Below are 20,875 nucleotides of genomic sequence, written 5' to 3'. Positions count from 1 at the left end.
CCGCAGCCACGTTCAGTCCGCATCACATCTGCAGCATGGTGGTGGCCAGATGTGAAGCGTTTGAAGACAGATAAGAGCAGTAGTCCTTTGAAATCAGGATCTGTCAGTCTATTTGCCTTTCAAAACAGTACCCAGTATTTTATTATTATTTATTTATTTTTTTGTTAACAAAGGCCAACTATTATAACAGCTCCTTTCACAGTGGCTATGATCTGATATTAGGATTGGCATAATGGAAAGCGACACTAATCCCCCCGTGTGCACTTATTTAAATGTACTTTAATGCGAGACAAGGTCCTCTTGCTTGGTTGAGGATTTATGAGAGTGATAAGGATACGCAGTAGCCTCACTGCAAGGAGTTTCATTTCACCAAAATCATTTACAGACAGGACAGGTCGGAGCAAAGATGTTCCAGGAAACGCTTTATTTAACACAGCAGTAAACATAAACAAAACAAAACCAAAAAAAAAAAAAAAGGCTTTAATTTGAAAAGCAGAATTAAAACAAACATATATGTCACTGAAAAAAAGGGGCAAATATAACCACCAAATAAATACTAACATCAGGAACAGTAATTTTATAACTATAAAACAGAAGACAGTATATACAATCATACAAGTTTAATAGGACATGCGTAGGAGTTTGACTGCACCATTTGTACCACACACTGACTACAACACAAAGGCTGCATAATAACTGACATGGTCACTGAGCCGCCTGGCCAACCCATCATCCAAAGGCTTTGCATCAGACAAAAACATCAGCAAAAAACGTATTTTTTAATTTTAATGCTTGGTCATAAACGGTTACATAATGATATAGTCATAGACTTGGGGACGTCTGCCTGTTGACTGAATAAATCGGACTTCACAAGTGGTGGCAGAGCCAAAGTCTGGAATTTTGGGAGCCTTTGCACGAATGACTGCTTTAAGCTCTTCTAAACCCAGGGGGAGTCCACAGCACCGTTAAGACATAACGGTCATGTCAGGAAGATCATTTCCAAGATAACATGAGATCTCATATCATGCGTTAAATAGTGAAAAATACACATAAAAGAAGAATGGAAAAATAGCTTTCTTTGGACAGGGCCAGCCTGTGCAGTTTGATTACTTGCTCCCCTTAGTCTCTCCTTCTTTTATTTATTTTCCATCAAACACTAGCCCTTAGTGAAAAATGATTCCCTTACAAAGTATATCTCTGATTGTGTAATTGTCAGCTCACTCAAGCTACGCAGTTACACAGCCTTGCAAAAGCATTCATAGCCTTCTAGTATTTTCACATTTTAAGATTTTTTTTTTTAATGTTATGCGATAGACCAACACAGAGTAGTGCATAAACATGAAGTGAAAGGGAATGCATGATTTTCACCTTCTATTCCGGATAAAATCTGAAAAGTGAGGCCTGCGCTTGTATATAACCAAATTTACTCTGAGATCCCCAAATAAAATCCAGTGCAAACAATAACCTTCAGAAATCATCTAATTGTTTAGGGTTAGGGTTATATCCCGATATCCCAAGCTTTGAAACTGTTTCTAAACAGCGTTCAGTCCAACATCTCATTTTAGGGCATGATAGCCAAGAACTGCGAACCTGATTCATGTCTGTCCATCTTGTCTGACTGGCTCGGCAAGGACAAAATTAATTAGTAAAGGAGTCATGTTGCTTTTGGACTCAACAGTTCTGGTCTTTATTGAAGAGGAACAAGCTGTTGAAAGAGACCCACTACAGGGACGGTTGTCAAAATACTGAAGTCTCAAGCTGGGTACTGTTTTTGTTTCGAATGCATGCAGTTCTTTATAAGAAAGAAAGAATAAGTGTTGCTTTACTGTGTAACAAAACAACAGACAAGATAACAGCAGCGACAAGTAATTATTCTCCAGATGGAGATGTAGCTTTGACTGAGTTAAACAAGTTGTTGGAAAACCGGTTTCTTTACAGTGTAAACTAGGATCTGGTCTAAGCAAATTTATTCTGCAGCAGCTCTGCTCGGTTTCTATGTTAGCAGTTATTTGGCATCACACTGTCTTTGTAGATCAATTAGAGTTCCTTGACTACTGAACGGAGGAGTCATGACTGGTCATTTCGTCCATTCACGTCATGTCATACTTGACATTTTCAGGTGCAAAACTGATCCATTCAATGTTGGACGTTTCACTTCAGCTGTGCGTCATTTTGTGCCTTCAGAAGGACAGAGCCATAATGGGGCTTTCAGTAAGCTAACAATATTTAAACAGATAAGATTAACTTTACTTTGCTGTTGTAGTTACAGGAGCTTTACTGACATTTTTAAAATTCCTATAAGCATCAAAGTTTGATCTTTAAATTGCTCTGCCCCATCCAGCGCCTACTCATATTTGTAGCAACCACTTAAGGCTCAAATAAGGGCGTATTGACAGCTTTTTCTGTTTGACGGTTTCATAGATAAAATACATCCAAACAATGCCTTTGACTTTTCTTCCCAGATGTATTTGCCATGCTTTGAGAGTTATAAACCTTCAGCAATAGCTCTCTGCTTTTGACAGTCTTAAATGTTAGGGTTAGCAGCTATAAAAAAAAAAGTGCTGTACGTCTGCAGCGCTGCTGTGCCCTGTTACGTTCGCCCATTGTAAGGAGAAATAGGTCAGTTCATTTCGAGTTTGATGGAAATAAGTATCTAGATGATCCAGCAAACATGTGGAGGAACATGCTCTGGTGAAATGGAACAATAATTGAACTTTTTGGCCTGCATGCACCATCTACGGCAAACTTAACTAACACTGCTGGTCACCCTGAACACACCATCTCCATGGTGAAACAGAGAGGTGGCAGCCTCCTGCAGTTAGAGGCTGCAAAAGATTTATGATTGGGGAACAGGTTCATATTCCAGCAGGGCAGTAACTTTAAATGTACAACTAGAGGTTACCATAAATAGATTGGTTTAGATCCAAGTATCTCTGTGTCAGAAGGCAAAAAAAAGTTTAGGCAGTATGGACACTTTTGCAAGGTGCTGCAAACCCAACATCAGCAAAAAAATAAACATTTTCAGATAGGAGCAAGTTCCCTTTGTCTCCCGTTATACATCTCTATTTCTACTTCTACATGATCACTGGTTCTTCCAAAATCCAGCGGCTGCACAGAATGGGCAGACAGAGATCAGTAGCCGGTTTGTACAGCAGAGATGGTTTCGATCAATGACAGATCTTACCACCAACCACTTAGAGCGCGACAGTAATCACAAAGCTGCATCTCCATTGCCACACCGTGTATCACAAGCACTTCAATCATTATTGCTTTACGGTCAGAAGCGCAGAACTCGCAGCTGCACAGACACACAACCATGAAGCTAAAGATTTAAGCCGACGAGGGAAAAAAAGCATCAGAGTTTTGCTCTGCCGTCGTTCTCGGCCATAGTTAGCAATGCTTATTGGAGAGATTCAAGTGTGCGCAAAACATGACCTGTCGTTGTCTTGGAAGAATAGTTAAACTTGGAGTGCTACATTAGAGTAATGGATATCCACAGGCCTTTTCCAGTATGGGTAAATCTCACTGACCTTCTGGGAACGTGGTACGAAAGGCATTATTTTCAAACTGCATAACTGATTAAAAAAACTGTCAACATTGCAAATGCTACAAATCTTTTCTGGAGAGTACTCGATAAAACAAAGCATATTTTTAACATTAAAAGTCAATCTGACCCAAGCAGCAATGATCTTATATTTCAAAATCTGCCTCAAACCCTTGAAGTAGTCAAGCGCAGCCTCGTAAGTAACACCCAGCAGCGTCAAAGCTCGAAGCTTGTGTGTTTATGCTCCTGATGTCAGCAAAAGCCTCTTTACCTTTCTATTTCTGATACATTAGCAGAAACATGGGCTCCTACTGTGAACGGAAGCCTCGTCCAACCTCCACACATATTTACGGGTCGTGTTTCTGCAGTTACTCTTTTTTTATTTTATTTTTTTCCTTTTTTTTTTTTTACAAATGTTGTGCCTCACCAGCTTTTTTTTGCTCCGCTGAAAGCTCGTGAAGCGGTGCCGCTCAGAGCTACACAGCTACCGATCATCAGCCCATGCAGGTGGATGAAGGCTGGACTCCTGTCTGCACAGCAGCGCTGCCTTCTCCCGCTCACATCACCCCCAGATGGCAGGAACAGCTCTCCGAGTGTTAGCTCTCTGTGGGTTTTGCCTCTGTTCTCCCTGTACGTAATGTGTTGATTTATTTGTTTTTAGCAGAAAGGGGTAAAACAGGTGACACCTCGCACACCACACTGACGGGATTTTTGCTAATTACCGACAGTTTCATGCTTGATTGATTTACTTACTTAGAAAAATATCTATTGAGTTTTTCTGAGAGGCATTGATGTCACAAGATTAAACATTGCACACTTCCATATTGGATAAAACCAAGATGTGCCTGTGGATAGTAAAATCAGACAGGTGGAACAAAGTTCTAGTTTGTTTACAGGTGGAAAAATAAAGATAGTTCAATGGAACCAAACCTTTACGGGTACTGTTTAGTTTCAAAAGCGAAATAAAAAAAAAAAAAAAAGACAGATGTGCGCTCGAAAGTTCAGGAGAGAGCGGACAGCTAGGTGTCCGCCTCTTCTGAGGGTTTGTTTGGTTTTCGGGGGGTGAGGGAAGGATTCAGCAGGAGAGCCCTGATAAAACTATCGTGCCCACCCCCCTTCCCCGAGACCAAATAGGCTTGGGCTGGGAGTCGCGTACAAGGACCTGAACCCCCTCTTCCCCTCCTTCACATCACAGAGCAACTCTTGGTCTTTTCTTTCTTGAAGGTGGAGGAGAGAAGGTCCGACTTGCTGGGCAGGTGGAGGAGTCTTTTGGAGAGCCGGCGGGTGGGGCTGGACTTCGGGAGGGGCTGCAGCTTGTTGATGCAGGCCATTGCTGCGGTCCGAAACACGCTGTGAATACTTTTCTCCGAGGTGAAAGCTGAGCACTCCAGATAAGCTTCAGCACCAAGCTGCTTGGCCATAGCAGAGCCCTGCAGTAAAACAAAATATACTGTTATGGACATCTTGCACCAAAGTGCAAGTCAAACTTTTCATCACATACAGTGCTATGGAAAAACATTTCCATCTGAAAGGTGTCCACAGTTTTTTGTCGTCACAGTTAAATGTATCAGATGTTTGAATCAATGTTATTACGACATAGGGAAAAACTGAGGAAAGACAAAATGCAGTTTTCAAATGATGTTTTTAATCATGAAGAGAAAAAAAGCTAACTGAACCAACCTGGCCCTCATGTCAAAAGTAATTGCCCAACAATTGCCTTTGGTAAAAATGTTATTAATTGGGATGTACCTTTTTTTGTACAGCTAAGATCAAGTTCATGTGTCACACACAGGCCTGATTACTGCCAGGCCTGTAAATAGAACCTGTCTGACAACATGAAGTAGGCTAGACGATCTCCATAAGCAACACATTATGCCTAAATGTGAAGAAATTTAACAAGAGATGACAAACACAGTCATAAACATCTAGTACCCTGGAAAAAAAACACAGAACAATGGTGAACCTTGTAAGTAGTGGGCCGCCTGCCAAAATTACTCTCAGAAATTATTCAACTCATTCAGGAGTTCATCGAAGAACCTAGAAAAAGATGTGAAGTCTGACATGCTTCCCTTGCCTAAGTCAATGCTCGCCTTCATAATTCAACGATAAAGAAACTGAGCAAAAATTACATCCAGGGATGAGTTATAAATGAAAAGCCACTCCTGTTGCAAAATAAAAAATAGTTTAATAAAGGCCCTTTTCTGTTTTCCTGAAAAACGGCTTGATTAGAAAGATGGAAATATTCTGTGAATTGACCAGGCAAAAGGAAAAGTTTCTGGATGGTGTGGGTCATTTTGCATCTGCTGTAGAAATAACACAGAATTTCAGAAACTGGGCGTCTTGCCATAATCGATAGAACCATGAATTCTGCTCTTTAGCAAACATTTCTGAAGAAGAATGTCTGGCTATCAGTTCTGATCTTAAGTTCTAGCGCATTTAGGTTATCTGCCATGAGAATAATCCAAATCACACCAGCAAATTGCTCAACACACAAACAAACAAAAATAATTGATGTTTTACAGTGGCCTAGTCAAAGTAAGCGCATAAATCTGATTGAGATGCTCTTGCGTGACTTTATACAGGCAGTTCATTCTGATGTTGCTAAAATAAAAGAAGAGTGAGCCAACATTCACTACTTTATTTTTAATTTATCACAACAACTTGATGGTAGTTCTTAGAACCGCAGACGTGTCGACACGCCTTTAAATTACTTCTTACATCACTGTGCTTCCTCTGATTGCAGTTTAAACAACGGATCAACACTGGCCAGAGCTAAGTTTGATTTTAGTTTAAAAGTATCATCACACGCCGAAGAGCGCTGTGTCTGCGATCACAGATCTGGGTACGGCGTATGGTGCGATCACAGATTAAAAGAAAAATCTGTTTTTTGAGTTCTCAGTCACTAGTCACCTCTCAGGATTGATCTGAGATTGGTCTCGTTCCAGTCTGCAAGTGTTTTTTTCTGATTTTAATTATTTTCATAAAAGCAACACACTGACCCCCCCCCCCCCCCCCCCCATTTAGTCTTGCTACAAGTTTCAGCTGAGCATTACTGACAAACAAGCGTCTTGGGCGTACCTGCTCATAGGTAACTGGAGTCTGCTTCAGGTTGGACAGCTCCATGAGCGTGCACACATCTGTGCGGAGGTCTATCTTGCAGCCAATCAGCAGGATCCGTGTGCTTGGACAGAAGTCCAGGATTTCACTTTTCCACTGTGGACACAAATGGATAATTGTTGACATGTTTTCCAAGAGCGTAGAAGATGACTGCAAATAAATTAAAAGTCATTACCTTTTTGAGACTGCTGTCCATTGTGTCTGGGCGGCTGATGTCAAAACACAACAAGACTGCATCTGAGTCACTGTAGCACAAGGGCCTCACGTTATCATAATATGGAGAACCTTACAGGGCACAGAGATGAAAACAATGTTAATGTAATGTCCATTTCATATTACAAAGAAGCTACACTTGGTCCTAATGTTAGGCTTTGCGGTATAAATATTGTTGGTCCTTACCAGGTTCTAAAACTTTTTAAATCAAACCTCCAGTGGAGAAAATTATCACAGATTTGAAAATCTCATTTGTTACAGTGTCTTGCAAAGATATCCAACCCCCCTCTGTATTTTTCATAAATTGTTGCCTCACAATCTGGAATCAAAATTGATTGCTCCTGAGTTTGCACCATTTCATTTACAGAACATGGCTATAACTTTGAAAATATATATGTTATAGTTAAGAAAGCGACAAGTAGGACAAAATAAAAGATAACTTGAGTATCCCTCTTAAAGTCGGCATTGTTGTAGAGCCACCTTTTTCATAATTAGAGCTTTGTATGGCTTTGTATAGATCTTAATTAGTTTGCCACATCTTCCCACTGGAATTTTTGTCCATTGCTCCAGGAAAAACAACTCCGGCTCCTTCATGTTGGATGGTTTTCGCTTGTGAACAGCGATCCTCAAGTCTATCCACAGATTCTCAGTTTGATTGAGGTCTGAGCTTTGACTAGGCCATTCCAACACATTTAGTTGTCATAAATTAAACCTCTCCAGTGTTGCTTTAGCAATATGCTTTGGATCATGGTCCTGCTGGAAGGTGAACCTCCATCACAGTCTCATATCAAAGGCAGATGGATTCGCTCAAGAATATCCCTGTATTCGCCACCATCCATCTCGGACCAGTTTCCCATTCCATGCTGCTGAAAAACATTCCCACAGCAAGACGCTGCCATCATCATGTTTTACTGTAGCAATGGTGTTTTTGGGCTGATGTTGGTTTCTGTCGGAGGGGTCATTTTCCTCGGTGGCCAAAAAGTAACATTTTTATCTCATTTGACCAGAGCAGTGTCCTCCGTACATTTTGGGAGTTGCCTTCATGCCTTTTGTGAAATTGAAGATGTTCTTATTTTTAATACTAAATAATGGTTGTTTTCTGAATGCTTATTGCAATCCTATGGACAGCTACTTCAGTCTCTGCTGTGAAGCTCTGCAGCTCCTTCAGGGTGACCGTTGCTCTCTGCTCTGAATAATGCCCTCCTTGCCCAGTCTGTGAGTTTAGGTGGGCGGCCCTCTTTTGGCAGGTTTCTCGTGGTACCATGTGCTCCAAGGGAATTTCAAAGATTTGGATATTTTTTATAGCCCCACCCTGACTTGTACTCAACAACTTTGTCCCTGACTTGTTGGAGCCTCTGGTGCCTTTCAGAATGGGTGTGTTTACTGACAGATCATGCAAAACTTAGATTGCACACAGATGGACTCAATTTCACTAAATATGTGACTTTTGAAGGTAATTGGCTGCACCAGAACCTTTCAAGACTTTATAGCAAAGGAGTTGGATACACACACACACAATGTTATGCTTTTATCTATCTATCTATCTATCTATCTATCTATCTATCTATCTATCTATCTATCTATCTATCTATCTATCTATCTATCTATCTATCTATCTATCTATCTATCTATCTATCTATCTATCTATCTATCTATCTATCTATCTATCTATCTGTCTGTCTGTCTGTCTGTCTGTCTGTCTGTCTGTCTGTCTGTCTGTCTGTCTGTCTGTCTGTCTGTCTGTCTGTCTGTCTGTCTGTCTGACAATTAAACCCTTTATAAAAATGGGTTTAATTGTCTATAATAATGCAGTATCCCCCACAACACTTTTACAACTTGTTCCCCCTCATGAAACTTGCGTTGTCATCTGTCCTGTCCTTCCTCCTTTTCTTTTGTACCTATACATCAAATTCCAATGAATCTTCTTTATTTTCTTAATTACACATGCCTCCATAACAAGCATTAATTGCACTTATTTTATTGTATTGTATTTTATACTGTTTTCTTTAGATGTTAAACTGTACACTAATCACATTGTTTGCGGTACTAAACCCTCTATGGATTATATGACTCTTAAAAAAACATTAAAAAAAAACATGTAAACCATAAAAGTAAATCAGACCAACCTGCTGTTGACAGATTTGTCTTTATCATTCAACCAATTTTCTTTTTGCTTTGGTGTGAAACGATCAGAAGGCATCAGCTTCTGTTCTTAGCTCAAAACGTCGGGTATCCATAACTACTAAAGTACAAAATACCATTGAGAGCAGACAAAAGCATGTATATCCTCAAATGATTGCCACTTGGCAAAACAACAAACCAAAAGCTTGCTGCAAACAGCTGAATGCATTTGAAGCCCCGGAGTTTTATAAACTGCAGCTTTTCTAAGTTGCTGCAGCATCCAGTTGTACTGCAGTGCTTACATCTAGTTTCTGTCCAAACAGGATCAAGATGAGATTTAGTTTCAGCTGTTTTTATAACATTCCTCTTGTGCAACAGCATTACTTTTCACCTGCTTTATTTTTTTTATGCATAGTTTGTGTTTAAATTGCGATACTCCGGAGGAAGGAGGATCAGCTGCCCCCATCCACGATAATGATTGCACATATTTTAATATCATTACTGTCGCTGTTGCTTTAGAAAATGTACAAACCTTAGTCTGCTGAGCCAGCAATACTTGAATTTAAAAATTGTAGGTACAGTAAGAAAAAAAATGGCACACAGCTATAGAGATTATTTGTAACAATTCCTCTTGGTTAGCTTCACTTTTCTGTTCTTAATGCCGCTGTTGCCCCTGCTCCTGTATCTTCTGCTGGCATTTCAGAGGCAGGAGAAGATGACAATCGGTCACTAAATACTCATTGATCGTCCCTTGCACTAGATTATGCAAGTGGAACGGTGGGGTTTGGGGCCGGCAGACGCTCCCACTCATGCTCAGAATCCTTAAGTAAGCCACCCACCCCCCAAAAATCCTATGCTCGGCAAACAGTACCTCCAGTCCCCCTGTTTCCACAGCAACAACCTCGGAATCCAGCATCTATATCAGCCATTCCTCCTCTTCCTCCTCCTCCCACCTCTCCATAAAGGCTCGGCCTAGCTACCAGTCAATCACTTCAGACCAGAAAAACCAACCCACCCACCTACTGTTGGGGACATTCCTTCCCTGCAACAGAAACTGAGACAAACGCATCCAGCTGATAAAAAAAGACACACCTGATTACGCACAGACTTGCTATCTAAATTTGGCTGCATCCAGAGGTGAGCCCAATCTGTTATCTGATGAAACAGAAGAAGAGGCTGCTCAGGGGGATTAAAATGTTTACTTCAGTCTCCGCACTTATCCCAAAGGGGATTCAGAGCTCCTTTTATAGCGGCAGATAAGGGAAGCAGCGTGTGTAATCACTCATTAGATATTACACAGCCCTCCCCATTGTTTTATACGGAAGAACGGAAGAAGAAAACATACGAAACACATACAAATATGAAAGATGCGCATGTGAAGCAGTTTCATGAATATTTAATGACCCTCCACATTATCAAAGGTTGGAAGTGAATTTGCCAGCTGCCGGCTGCTGTGAGTGGAATAATGACAAGCTGTGATGACATTCCTCAGGAAGCAGTGTCCTGAAGAATGTAAACACCGTTTGAAAAAATACACAGAATAACATGTTTGGTTCAAAAATGCTTACGATACAGTCATTTGAATAAGAGACCTGGTTTAAAAAAAAATCAATTTTCTAAAGAACAATAAGTCTTGTCTAATAATGTCTAATATTATTTTTATAATTTTTTTTTATTTCAGGTAAAGAAAGCCATTTATTTACAAGTAAAAGTCAAAACCTAACCTTGTTTTACTCATTTGCACAAAAGATCTCCACAAACATGGGCATTTGTAACGAGAATAAGGTTAGCTAACGTTACCCCCCTTTTGGGTGAAATAAGTTCAGTGATATGCTTTTTTCAGCCATTTAAATGTCTCTGACATCGGTCTGTGGAAAATTTGCCCTAATCCTCACTTTCAGCTGAAAAGTGTTTGATGGGTTTCTTGCATGTACAGCCCATTTCAAGTCACCCTACTCCATCTCAAAGACATCAGGATCTGGGCTTTAATCCTCGGTCCTTGGTGGATTATTGTAAAGTATGTTTCAGGTCACTGTCATGTTTCAAGATCTGCTTCATCTTTAATTTTTTTTTTTTTGGAGTTTATCTCGCATTTTCCTTAAGCTCTCTTTGATACAAGCCTGATTCCAGAGTGGGTTCTAGAATCATAAGCTAATCGGGTTGTGCCACAAGAAAATAATCTCAAACCATGACACCCCCTCCACCATGCTTCACAATTGGTATGAGGCTCTTTTACTTTAATGATGCATTCAGATCACCAGAATATAATTCGATTTTACACTAATCTGTCCAAAGAACAATATTCCAGAATATTTGTCTACACTCTCTCTACCAAACTTTAGTCTGGCTTTTACATTTTTCTTGGAAAGCAAAGGTTTCCACCATGCACACCTTCCATGAAAGTTAAATTTACGCACTCTCTTTCCACTTTTAGAGACGTTCACTTTCACACCAGCAGTAACAGCCTGCTGTGGGTTCCTTCAATGATATTTAGGGGTTTTAAAGCTTCTTTTTGAATCTTACAGTCTGTTTTTAATGGGGACTTGCTTGAACAGCCAGATCTGGGCATGTTGGCAGTTCTTTGAATGTCCTCCACCTGTAGACTAATGTCCCTGCAGTGGAATGGCTGATTTAAAATTTAAAATCACTCAATATGCGCAGCACTTTGAGTGGTATTGATGAAAAACACATGTTAGCAGTTTAATTTAGTAAATCCCAGAAGCACAAGGATAACCGTGTTAGCCGACACAGAGGAGGGAGAATCCAGCTAATGGTATTTTGTTGCTTTAGTGGTTTGTATGGAGAAATATGCAAAAGATGTGAGGCGCTCCCATGCCACCACCCTCCCCCAAACCCGTAGTCCGCATAGTCATTCCTTCTTTCACACGACTATAAAGAAGATAAAACAATTAGGCCAAGGGGGAAAAAAAGACTGTGACTGCATTTTTACAAAAACGACAAATGTTAACCGAGGGTCTCAAATGTTCAGAAACAAAGGTTTACGTGCAAGGGCTGTGAAAACGGACACACATTTGAATCAGAACAATCAACCACAGCAAGAGGATGAGGATGCGTTTCTGTGTTTCTTATCTGTCATGCGGGAGAGTCTGCAGGGTGCTCTAAAAATCTCCTCCTCCAGTAAGAGGTTATCTCACAGCCAGGAAACAGGATGTGATTCTGCATTAAACAACCCCTGATCTAAATGCAGCAATCAATAGAGGGCTGCACCAGGAGGGTCCCGAAAGCCCTTTCATCTAAAGCTGACAAATATGTTGTCCTGCCAACAGAGAGATAGAGAGAGAGAGAGAAATAGATAAAAGATCAAGTTGGATGTTTATGCATCCCCATTTTAGATCTGATGCTGCAAACTGAGGAATGAATGCACTGTCAGATCAACGCAAATGCAGTCATAAGCAAGGCCAAATGTTTCCTCTCCTCTCATTTCTTAACAGCCAACCTCTACAACAGATGGAGAGTTTCTGAGGCATGAAACATGCAGAGTGAAGCAGACTAACTGGGGGATGGCAAATGAAGAAAAGATTGCAACTCTTGTTGCTGAGATCAACTTCATACGTGTTTAATGGTGTAGCGCCCAGGGCTCAAAGCCCAAGGAAGAGGAGGAGGAAAGCAGTAGGTTTTATGGGCTGAGAAGATGTTTGTTGGAGCACACAGGTGGGGGAAGGGACTATCTGCTCTCCTCGGTGTGCATGAGCGACTGTGAAAGCGCATGTGTGTTCAATCAAGTGAGCGACAGAGTCCATTTTCATCATTAGCACTCCTTCTCTCGCTATCAGAATGCACGGGTCAGACAGACTAATGATCCATGGATGGGATGACTCAGATTTTGGGGGGTTTAAGTGCTGCCCGAGCTCCATCGCCCACACTCAACCTCCTGGAAGCTGTGGTGCTTCTGCAGCTGATAAGTACAGACATTAATTTACAGTTGAACGGAGAAACACACAAAGCTGCCTCAGACGGTTATTTTCATAGGTTCGCATCTGCCAGGGTTTCTACAGGTAGAGAGGCGAAACCACTTTGTTCCTGAGGTTTCAATTTTAACCCTAATGTGGTCAAAACTGATGTACTTCAGGATGAAGACTGCACAGTATTAGCTATAAAACAAATTGCCATAGCATTTGCGAAAAAATTTAGCAGAAAATATTGATCATGATTGACAGATTTTTTCCTTCCCAACACTCTCTGTGAGCTTCAGCGCTCTCTCAAATATTATCATGGGGCCATTTTTTAAATATTTTTTGCACATCTGCCTCACTTTGTCCTTACTTTGTTGTTTTTTTTAATTAAAATTCAATTATCAAAGAGTCCACCCTGCTCACTTCTGATCCCTGGAGGGGGAATTACAGTGGCCCATATGCACCCATGATGCAGTAGCTGTGTTGCTGTGTCGGTCTCTCCATTAATGTCAACAATTTTTGTAGAAAGAAAATATATTTTGTACTAGGACGTGTGTGCCATTTGGACACAGAGCAAGGTTTCAGTGGCTGCTAGTAATGTTGCTCTTGTGTCATTTTGTACTAAAGCTGTTTTGGTTGTGTAGTACCACAAAAGGAGCCGTTTGCCACGGAACATTAACTTGTATCTGCCTTGAGGGCATTTTGTTGAATTTACCAAGAGCAAATTGACTCAAAGCCAGGATCCATTTAGAACATTAAGACCGAACGAGCGAAAGCATAGTTACTCGGTTTGATACTTTTTGGGCTTGCAACCACAAGAGGATTTTGCATTTGGAAACTTTTGGCAGGCTTTTGGAAATCACAGAGGTATGGTTAAAGTCCACAATCTCTGAAGAATACACTCAGAGACAGTGATAATCTTAATCACACACCAGTCATGATAGCCACTCATAAAACATTTATTTTCCAGCTTCTGGTCTCTCATACCTCAACTACAAATAAAGTATGACCGCTCACAGCAGGACAGCAAAAAAAAATAAATCAGTTGACAGTATCAGCAGGTCAAGGCTTTAAGAAAATCTGCGACCAGAAATCTGCCAAAAATTTGTAATTGGTGCCTCTTCAATAATATCTGGTATAAAAATAATATTTAAAATTTTACACAACGTTTTCCAACTTGTTTCTTCGCTGCTTGTATGCACAACATTATTTACATAATACATATGCAACATTGTTGAACTTGTAACAAGTGTTTACATAATAATCAACAGAGAAGGACATAAATGAGTTAATACTTGCATATTTTTATACCTTATGTACCCAAACAATTATTATTGTATCAGATAAAATACCAGACACTTACTCAGATATGTTTTAGTTTAATGAAACCTTTGGAGCATTTTTTGTTTTGTTGTCATTAATAGTTTATGTTGCTGCTCCCAAAATACATAAACCTCCTCCATATAGTTATTTTGTCTTTGTAATCTAAATCAACCAATCAGAGCAAGCCTTTTACAAGATCAGACGAAAAAAGACATTAACTAAAAGTAGTAAATACTAAAAGTATTTTAGTATTTACTACTATAGATTATACCTTTTTAAATATTAAAATGCAAAGTAGTTTCTATGCAGTTCTTTGAATAAGGGAACAACTATTTTTTTATGAAGAGAGGTGGATGACTGGTTTGGGAACCTCAGGATCTCATCTTTGATTTGTGCAGATGTTGTGGTTCTGTTTTAACAAAAGGTTATGTGCATACTGGGTGGTTCGAGTCATCCCTTCTAAGTCTGAAGGTGGACTGTTCCCTCAGATTAGTACAAAACTGACGGATTGGGTCTCTGCATCTAAAAGAGTCACCTGATGCCCTGTTTACACGAAAACGATCCATAGAAAACTGGATAGTTTTTCTGTTTCTGTTAACTTGTTTACATGACAACGTTTTAATTATGGCCACAATGTAGTGGCAGAAGTGGCAATACCAGTAGCTCATAAATGTGTATTTCCCTAATTTAATGCCTAGCTCTTTAAAATTCAATGACACGCACCTACTAACACTCTCTCTTAAAAAGGCACAACCGCTACATCATACTCGACATATGGCAGGACTTCCCCATACAGGCAGACTCCATTTTCCTGTGTACACGATATTGGGGAGGAGGATATTTTCAAGACAGATCACTGTGGAATCTGTTTTCAAATCCTGCTATTTTCAAAGAAAACAAGCACCGTTGTGGTATAGACAAAGTAAAAATGCAACAAAACGTTTTATTTTCACCTGAAAACGCTGTTGCGTAAACGGGTTATATGGTGGTTCGGGTGCTTGATTAGGATGTTTCCTGATATCCTCCCTTAGGAGATTTTCCAACCCCATCCCAATGAAAGAAGACCCAGAACATGCTGGAGGAACTGTTTTATCCTAGTGGTGTTCCAATATTGGTATTGGGCTTGATACCAGTATCAAGCACTCATACTCGAACTTGTAAAAGCAACCCGATACTCTGAACCGATACCGATTTTGTGCTTGATTTTTTTCATGGGCTGGGCTAGATGCTACCCTAAACCATGTAGTGATGCTATATACCAAGTGGTCGTTTGCTGACCCTCCAAAAATAAAAAAGGAGAGACGATAACTGAAGCTCTAACCGAATTCATCGCCCTTGATGATCAATCAGTTTCAGTGGTCAATGATATTATTATTATTTGTGATCTATAAGTACCAATTTATTAAGAACTCAGTATTGGTACTTGGAATCGGCAAGTATCCAAAGTGAAGTACTCGTACTTGTACTTGGTCTGAAATAAACTGGTGTCGGGTCATCCCTATTTTATCCCTTCTGGCCTGGGAACATCTTGGATCCTCCAGAATAAGATGGAAATTGTCGCTTCAGAAATGGAGATCTGGGTTTTCTTCCTGCTACTGGATCTCTGATAAGCAGAAGACACTGGATGGATGACTCAGTGTCTAAAGAACCCAATAATACAAGCTGAACAGCCTTTTGAAAGTGCTGTTAAATGTGCTGTTCAGATAATAATTGTACAGTCACATTACCTCTCTTTTTGAATTAGACAGGAAATAATAGTAGTCAAGTTCGAGGGCATCAGTCTCAATTTTATACAATGCAGGAAGCAATTAGATAACGCCACATTCTCACAGACGCAAAGGCGTAATCAGCAGGATCACTGACCCTGAAACAAATTACTTACCAACACCACTAATAATGAGATTTATTAATAAGTATTCATAAGTTACAGCTAGTGGACAGTGTTTGCTTTCCCCTCCTCCTCTCTCCTCCCCGTACGTCCGATCCGATCAGGCTGATTAAAACCGGAGGATTGATTTTAGCCTGTAAATCCATGGCGGAGCTGAGAGAAGGAGCTGCGTGCCGTGTGGGGCCGGTGACGAGGCCGGTCTAATCGATGAAGGGGAGCTGGGATAATGAGGAGACGTTCTCACTGTGGTGGACCACAGCAGCACAACAACGCACAGTTAGAGCGTATTAAAGTAAAAAAAAAAAAAAAAGATGAGACTGTACACTGACACTAACAGATATTCCTTTAGTCTGTCATCCATCATCAAGAGCCTGATGGGACAGATGTTCTGATTGTAGTAAAATACAACACCTGCACACCTAGATTAATTATTTTTTATTAATGATGGTCTTGTAAAGATTAGTGTCAATTTGTTTAAGGTTGCATGTTCTTGGAAATCCTAGAATTTATAGGTCTGGGAAAGTGAGGAAAATAGAACAGAGTATGAGAATATGTTTGAGTTTCCAGACTTTCATCCATTCTCAAAAAATAAAAATCCAAATTCCTAAAAATATTGTGACTTTCAAATATGTTGATATCTTAATTACATAATTTTGCTTTGATTTTTCACATCACAAATTGCCTTCAACATTTCAAAAATCAATATTTGAATTTTTTAATTCACTACCTGAGAACCCAGAGTGAAATGCACTCTGCAGACCACTCTCCAAGACAACTGTACCTTGGGTTTTTAAACTGGTCTGGTTTAGATTCCAGGAGACAAATTATTGAAAATGTATTTTTTTATTTCCCTTTATAGTCCCACAGAGGGGAAATTTGTCTCTGCGTTTAACCAATCCTTTAGAGAGCAGTGTGCTGCCGACACTGAGTGACGCACGGGGAGCAATCTGTGGTCTTGATCAGGGACCCAGATTGACAGAATGAGTTTCAAACTCCTGACCTTTGGGGCCTCTCCAAGTCACAAGCACCCAGCTCTCTGACCACTAGGCCACCACTCCAAATGTATATATTACCAATAGATCACAAACAGGGCTTTAAGGAATCTGTATTTAGTCTTAATTTACCATGTCTGATTTAACATGTCTAAGATCCAATGTTGGTCGAGAGGCCAAATGGCTGTGGAATTTCTCAACTTCAGCTTTACGTCGATTCATGATTTGTGAAACATATAGGTAATCAAATCTGACAAAGATCAAATCATTTTCAGTATAAACGGAACCCTGATATGCAAATCTGGATATATGGATGGATGGATGGATGGATGGATGGGTCAGTTAGAAACTGTGTACCACTGGTCGTATTCAGATGCTTAATCCCCTGTTTGGTGCTGTTTCAGTGGATGACCCGAGCAGCATATGGAGGAGAATGCAGGTCACCACAGTTTCTCCACTCCCTCCTCTCTGTCTGCTCCACAAAACCTTCCTGCTCAATAGGAAGCCTCTCTGTGGGCCCATCATCCCCGGGCACCAGGCCCACTCCTACTGGCCAGACCAAAGGGCCAGAGTCTGGGATTAAAAGATGGCATTTGGTCTGGGGCAGTAATTCCTGCCTCAGACCAATTAAATTTTTTCCCCTCTCTGTTTATTTATTTATCGTTTACTCTGTGAGAGAGTACAATAAATATTAGCTTGTACAAGTGGATCTGTTATATAAAGGATTTTTCCTACACCGATGCACATGACATGCAAAAACACTTGCAAACACGCTCAGAGTCATGGGATTTGCTCCGTCACGCTGACCCAGTAATGTTGCAGATATGAGCACGGATGGTGAGAGACGAGCACTGAACAGAGAAAGTGTCGAGCGGCGAGCAGAAGGGGAGTCTGACTCTAACAGGTGCTGCAGACCCATGCTCGCAGGATTCAGGTCAACACACTGAGCAGCAGATCTCTAGGGAGATCTACAAAGGCACATTGACCCTCTTTTTCATGCCTGTGGTGTAAATGAACATATGAGGCTCAAAGTTACTATTAAAAGCAAGTGAACCGGAATAATCGTTGTTTTTCATTCTTTACATGAAAAGTGTACATCCAGTGTACCTTCACACCAAGGCAAGGCATGCAGTGCAGCAAAAAGTATACATGCCCAGCCAACTGTTTTCAAGTATTTCTTACAATTTTGTGATATAGCAACAGAAGCTAATATATAATTATGGAGTGGAAGGAAAAAGATACATGTTTTTTTTTCTAAATAAAAATCCGAAAAGTGCTGCTTATGTTTATATTCTGTGCCTCCCGAGTCAAAGATTCAAAGTTCCTTTGCTTTTGTTGCTTCCACAAATACAGACAACAATATACAGTACAGTGGGGAGGGGAAGACAAGTGCTCTGTTAAAAGTTTACAAGTTTATGATGGGATTTTTTTTTAAAAAAGACAGCAAGAAAAACAGGAGGAAATTTTAGATTAACAATTCCTTTACTAGAGGAGTACAGCCTGATTGCCCCGCGGTTAACTCTATCTTCCAAAGTCAGACCAGCTTCTACTTGCTGAAGAAAAGAATCTCCACACAATGATTCTACCACCACCATGTTTCAGCAGATGTATGGGGTGTTTAGGGTGATGCGCAGTGTTTTGTCCCACACATCATCTCCCATCTGATCTGAGCACCGTCTTCCGCCCCAGACTTATGTGTCTTCCTGCCACCGTTCCAAAAAGGCCAGAGGTGGGAAGTGTACAAGTATTTTTTTCTGTCATTAAATTAATTGACTAAATAGGTGACCTCTGAAGGGATGTGGTAGCATGGGATTTTTATTTAGGGGTGCCCCAATAAAGGGGGATGAATACATGTGCATGCCACACTTTTTAGATTTTCATTTGAAATAAGTTTTAAACTCATATGAATAATTGTGCGGGGGGATTCTATCAGAGAACTTTTAGGTCTAACAGTGACAAGGCCGAGGGGAATAACTCTGTAACTAAGATTTGCTGAGGTTTTGTCTGCCCCAGAAGCTCATTAAAAGAGCTGGTCATCGCCCTGTTGCTGGTCATCCCTCTGTGCTGCGGGCAGAAACGAAGGTCATGGGCCACATGGGAGAAGGCGATCAGTTACCTGAGGTGTCCCACAGACTCAGCTCTACTCGCTGCTCCTCCAGCTCCAGACAGGCTGTGTAGTTTTCAAACACCGTAGGCACATAGGTCTGGGGAGCAATTAGCAACAGCATGCAATTAGTAGGAAGGTGTTAGTCACTCAGCTACATGCAGTGGAAGTTTATTTAGTGCACCTCACGAGAAAATGTAAAAAAAAAACAAAAAAAAAAAACAATATATAATATATATATATTTATATTTTAGTCAGATTAACGCAGTTGTATTAAAAAATCCAGTAATCATAGCTCTTAAAATGAGACACTGTGGAGGATTGATCTCCCTTTGGAATGCGTTTTAAAGCTTGAGCAAACAATTTGCTTGCAGTCAGTGCGCACAAAATAATCCAAAATAGCCAAATCTCAGTAAATGCGCATGCAAACTGTCATCGTCTGCAGCAGCGCACTGGATTTTTTTTCTCTCTCTCTCTCTCTCTCATTTCTCCGTTTGCTGTTTATATTTCAAAACACTTAGATTTCTCAGAAGACAATAAAGTAGCCTCTTGAAGTGTTTTTCAATTACGAGTCACAATGGAGCAGATATATACCTCTGGGTAGCAGTCCTTGGCCAGCACTTGCAACATCGCCGTTTTTCCGCATTGAACATCTCCCACAAGAACCAGTTTACATCTCACCACCAGCGGTTGCGTATTTCTCCTTTCCTTCATGATGACGAACACGTTACGGAGTTTTGTCGAGACAGGAGAAAAAGATGTGATAGACAAAATCAAATAAAAAAAAGCAAGCAGCAGAACAGCCCAGATACCCTCCCAGTATGATAAAGCCCAGCTTGTCTGACGGAGGAAGCCCGCAGTTGATCTGATTGAATTTGCCACTGCGGCTCTTTATACGGGCGAGCTGCAGCCAATGGGAGCGCACCAGTCCGCAGACACTCACATATCACTTCACTGCGCTCAGTGATAACCCGAGGGGAACGACAAACATGCGCATTATTCAGCCAGGGATCATCCAGCTATTTTTATGAAAACGGGTTTTTTTTTTTTTTATTGTTTGGAAGTTTCATTGCTTCTAGAAACAATTAGACCTCTTTGATCCGCAAAGGAAATATTTATACACCAAAAACTAATTTTGTATTTTATTCAATCTTACCCACTGAAAAGGATTTGCAAGCTTATCAAATATTATTGTTTGTAAATGTGATTGTGATGTGCAATGGTAGCTGAATATCAACTGCTAAGGATTTCTGTAGTAAAAATCTGTGAAGAACAATTTCAGTAGATAGCTGTATATTTGCGACTGGTCCAGTGCCATGAGGGTAGATCCAAAGTAGACTTATGTGGCCTTAAAACAACTCAACAACAACCATCTGAAAATCACTGTAGTGCTTTATGCGCGGTTACCCTGACAGGAACTCTTTACATATGTCTCAGTTCACACAGCAAGCTCTTTGGTGGGAGACCACCCCCCTTCCCCCATCTTTTTCTTTGCGAATAATCTTCAGCTTCTCTCTAAGCAACCTGCAATTTCAGCAACTATTTAATGTTTCATGGAAAAGGTTTTGCATAAATCACTATGACAATTTTTAGATTGAAGTTTAAATGGCAGATGTCAGCCCTTTAGCCTCCCAGACCCACTAATCTGGATTTATAATA

The 20,875-nt window shown here is 40.4% G+C and overlaps 1 protein-coding gene across 1 annotated transcript; it reads right to left on the bottom strand.

Moving 5' to 3' along the window:
* Positions 1–405: 405 nt before the first annotated feature.
* Positions 406–20,109, bottom strand: rnd1b (Rho family GTPase 1b). The gene is made up of 5 exons (XM_012866587.3): positions 19,811–20,109; positions 19,229–19,316; positions 6,837–6,946; positions 6,623–6,757; positions 406–4,974 (listed from the first exon to the last, which is right to left on the bottom strand). Exons 1-5 carry the CDS (start codon positions 19,928–19,930, stop codon positions 4,729–4,731), a joined length of 699 nt encoding a protein of 232 aa, XP_012722041.1. The 5' UTR covers positions 19,931–20,109; the 3' UTR covers positions 406–4,728.
* Between the last annotated feature and the right edge of the window lie 766 nt (positions 20,110–20,875).

Source organism: Fundulus heteroclitus, chromosome 1 (assembly GCF_011125445.2).
Source record: "Fundulus heteroclitus isolate FHET01 chromosome 1, MU-UCD_Fhet_4.1, whole genome shotgun sequence".
NCBI classification, from domain to species: Eukaryota; Metazoa; Chordata; class Actinopteri; order Cyprinodontiformes; family Fundulidae; genus Fundulus; species Fundulus heteroclitus.
The sequence above is the reverse complement of the archived record's forward strand: the minus strand, read 5'-3'. Positions and strand labels throughout refer to the sequence as shown.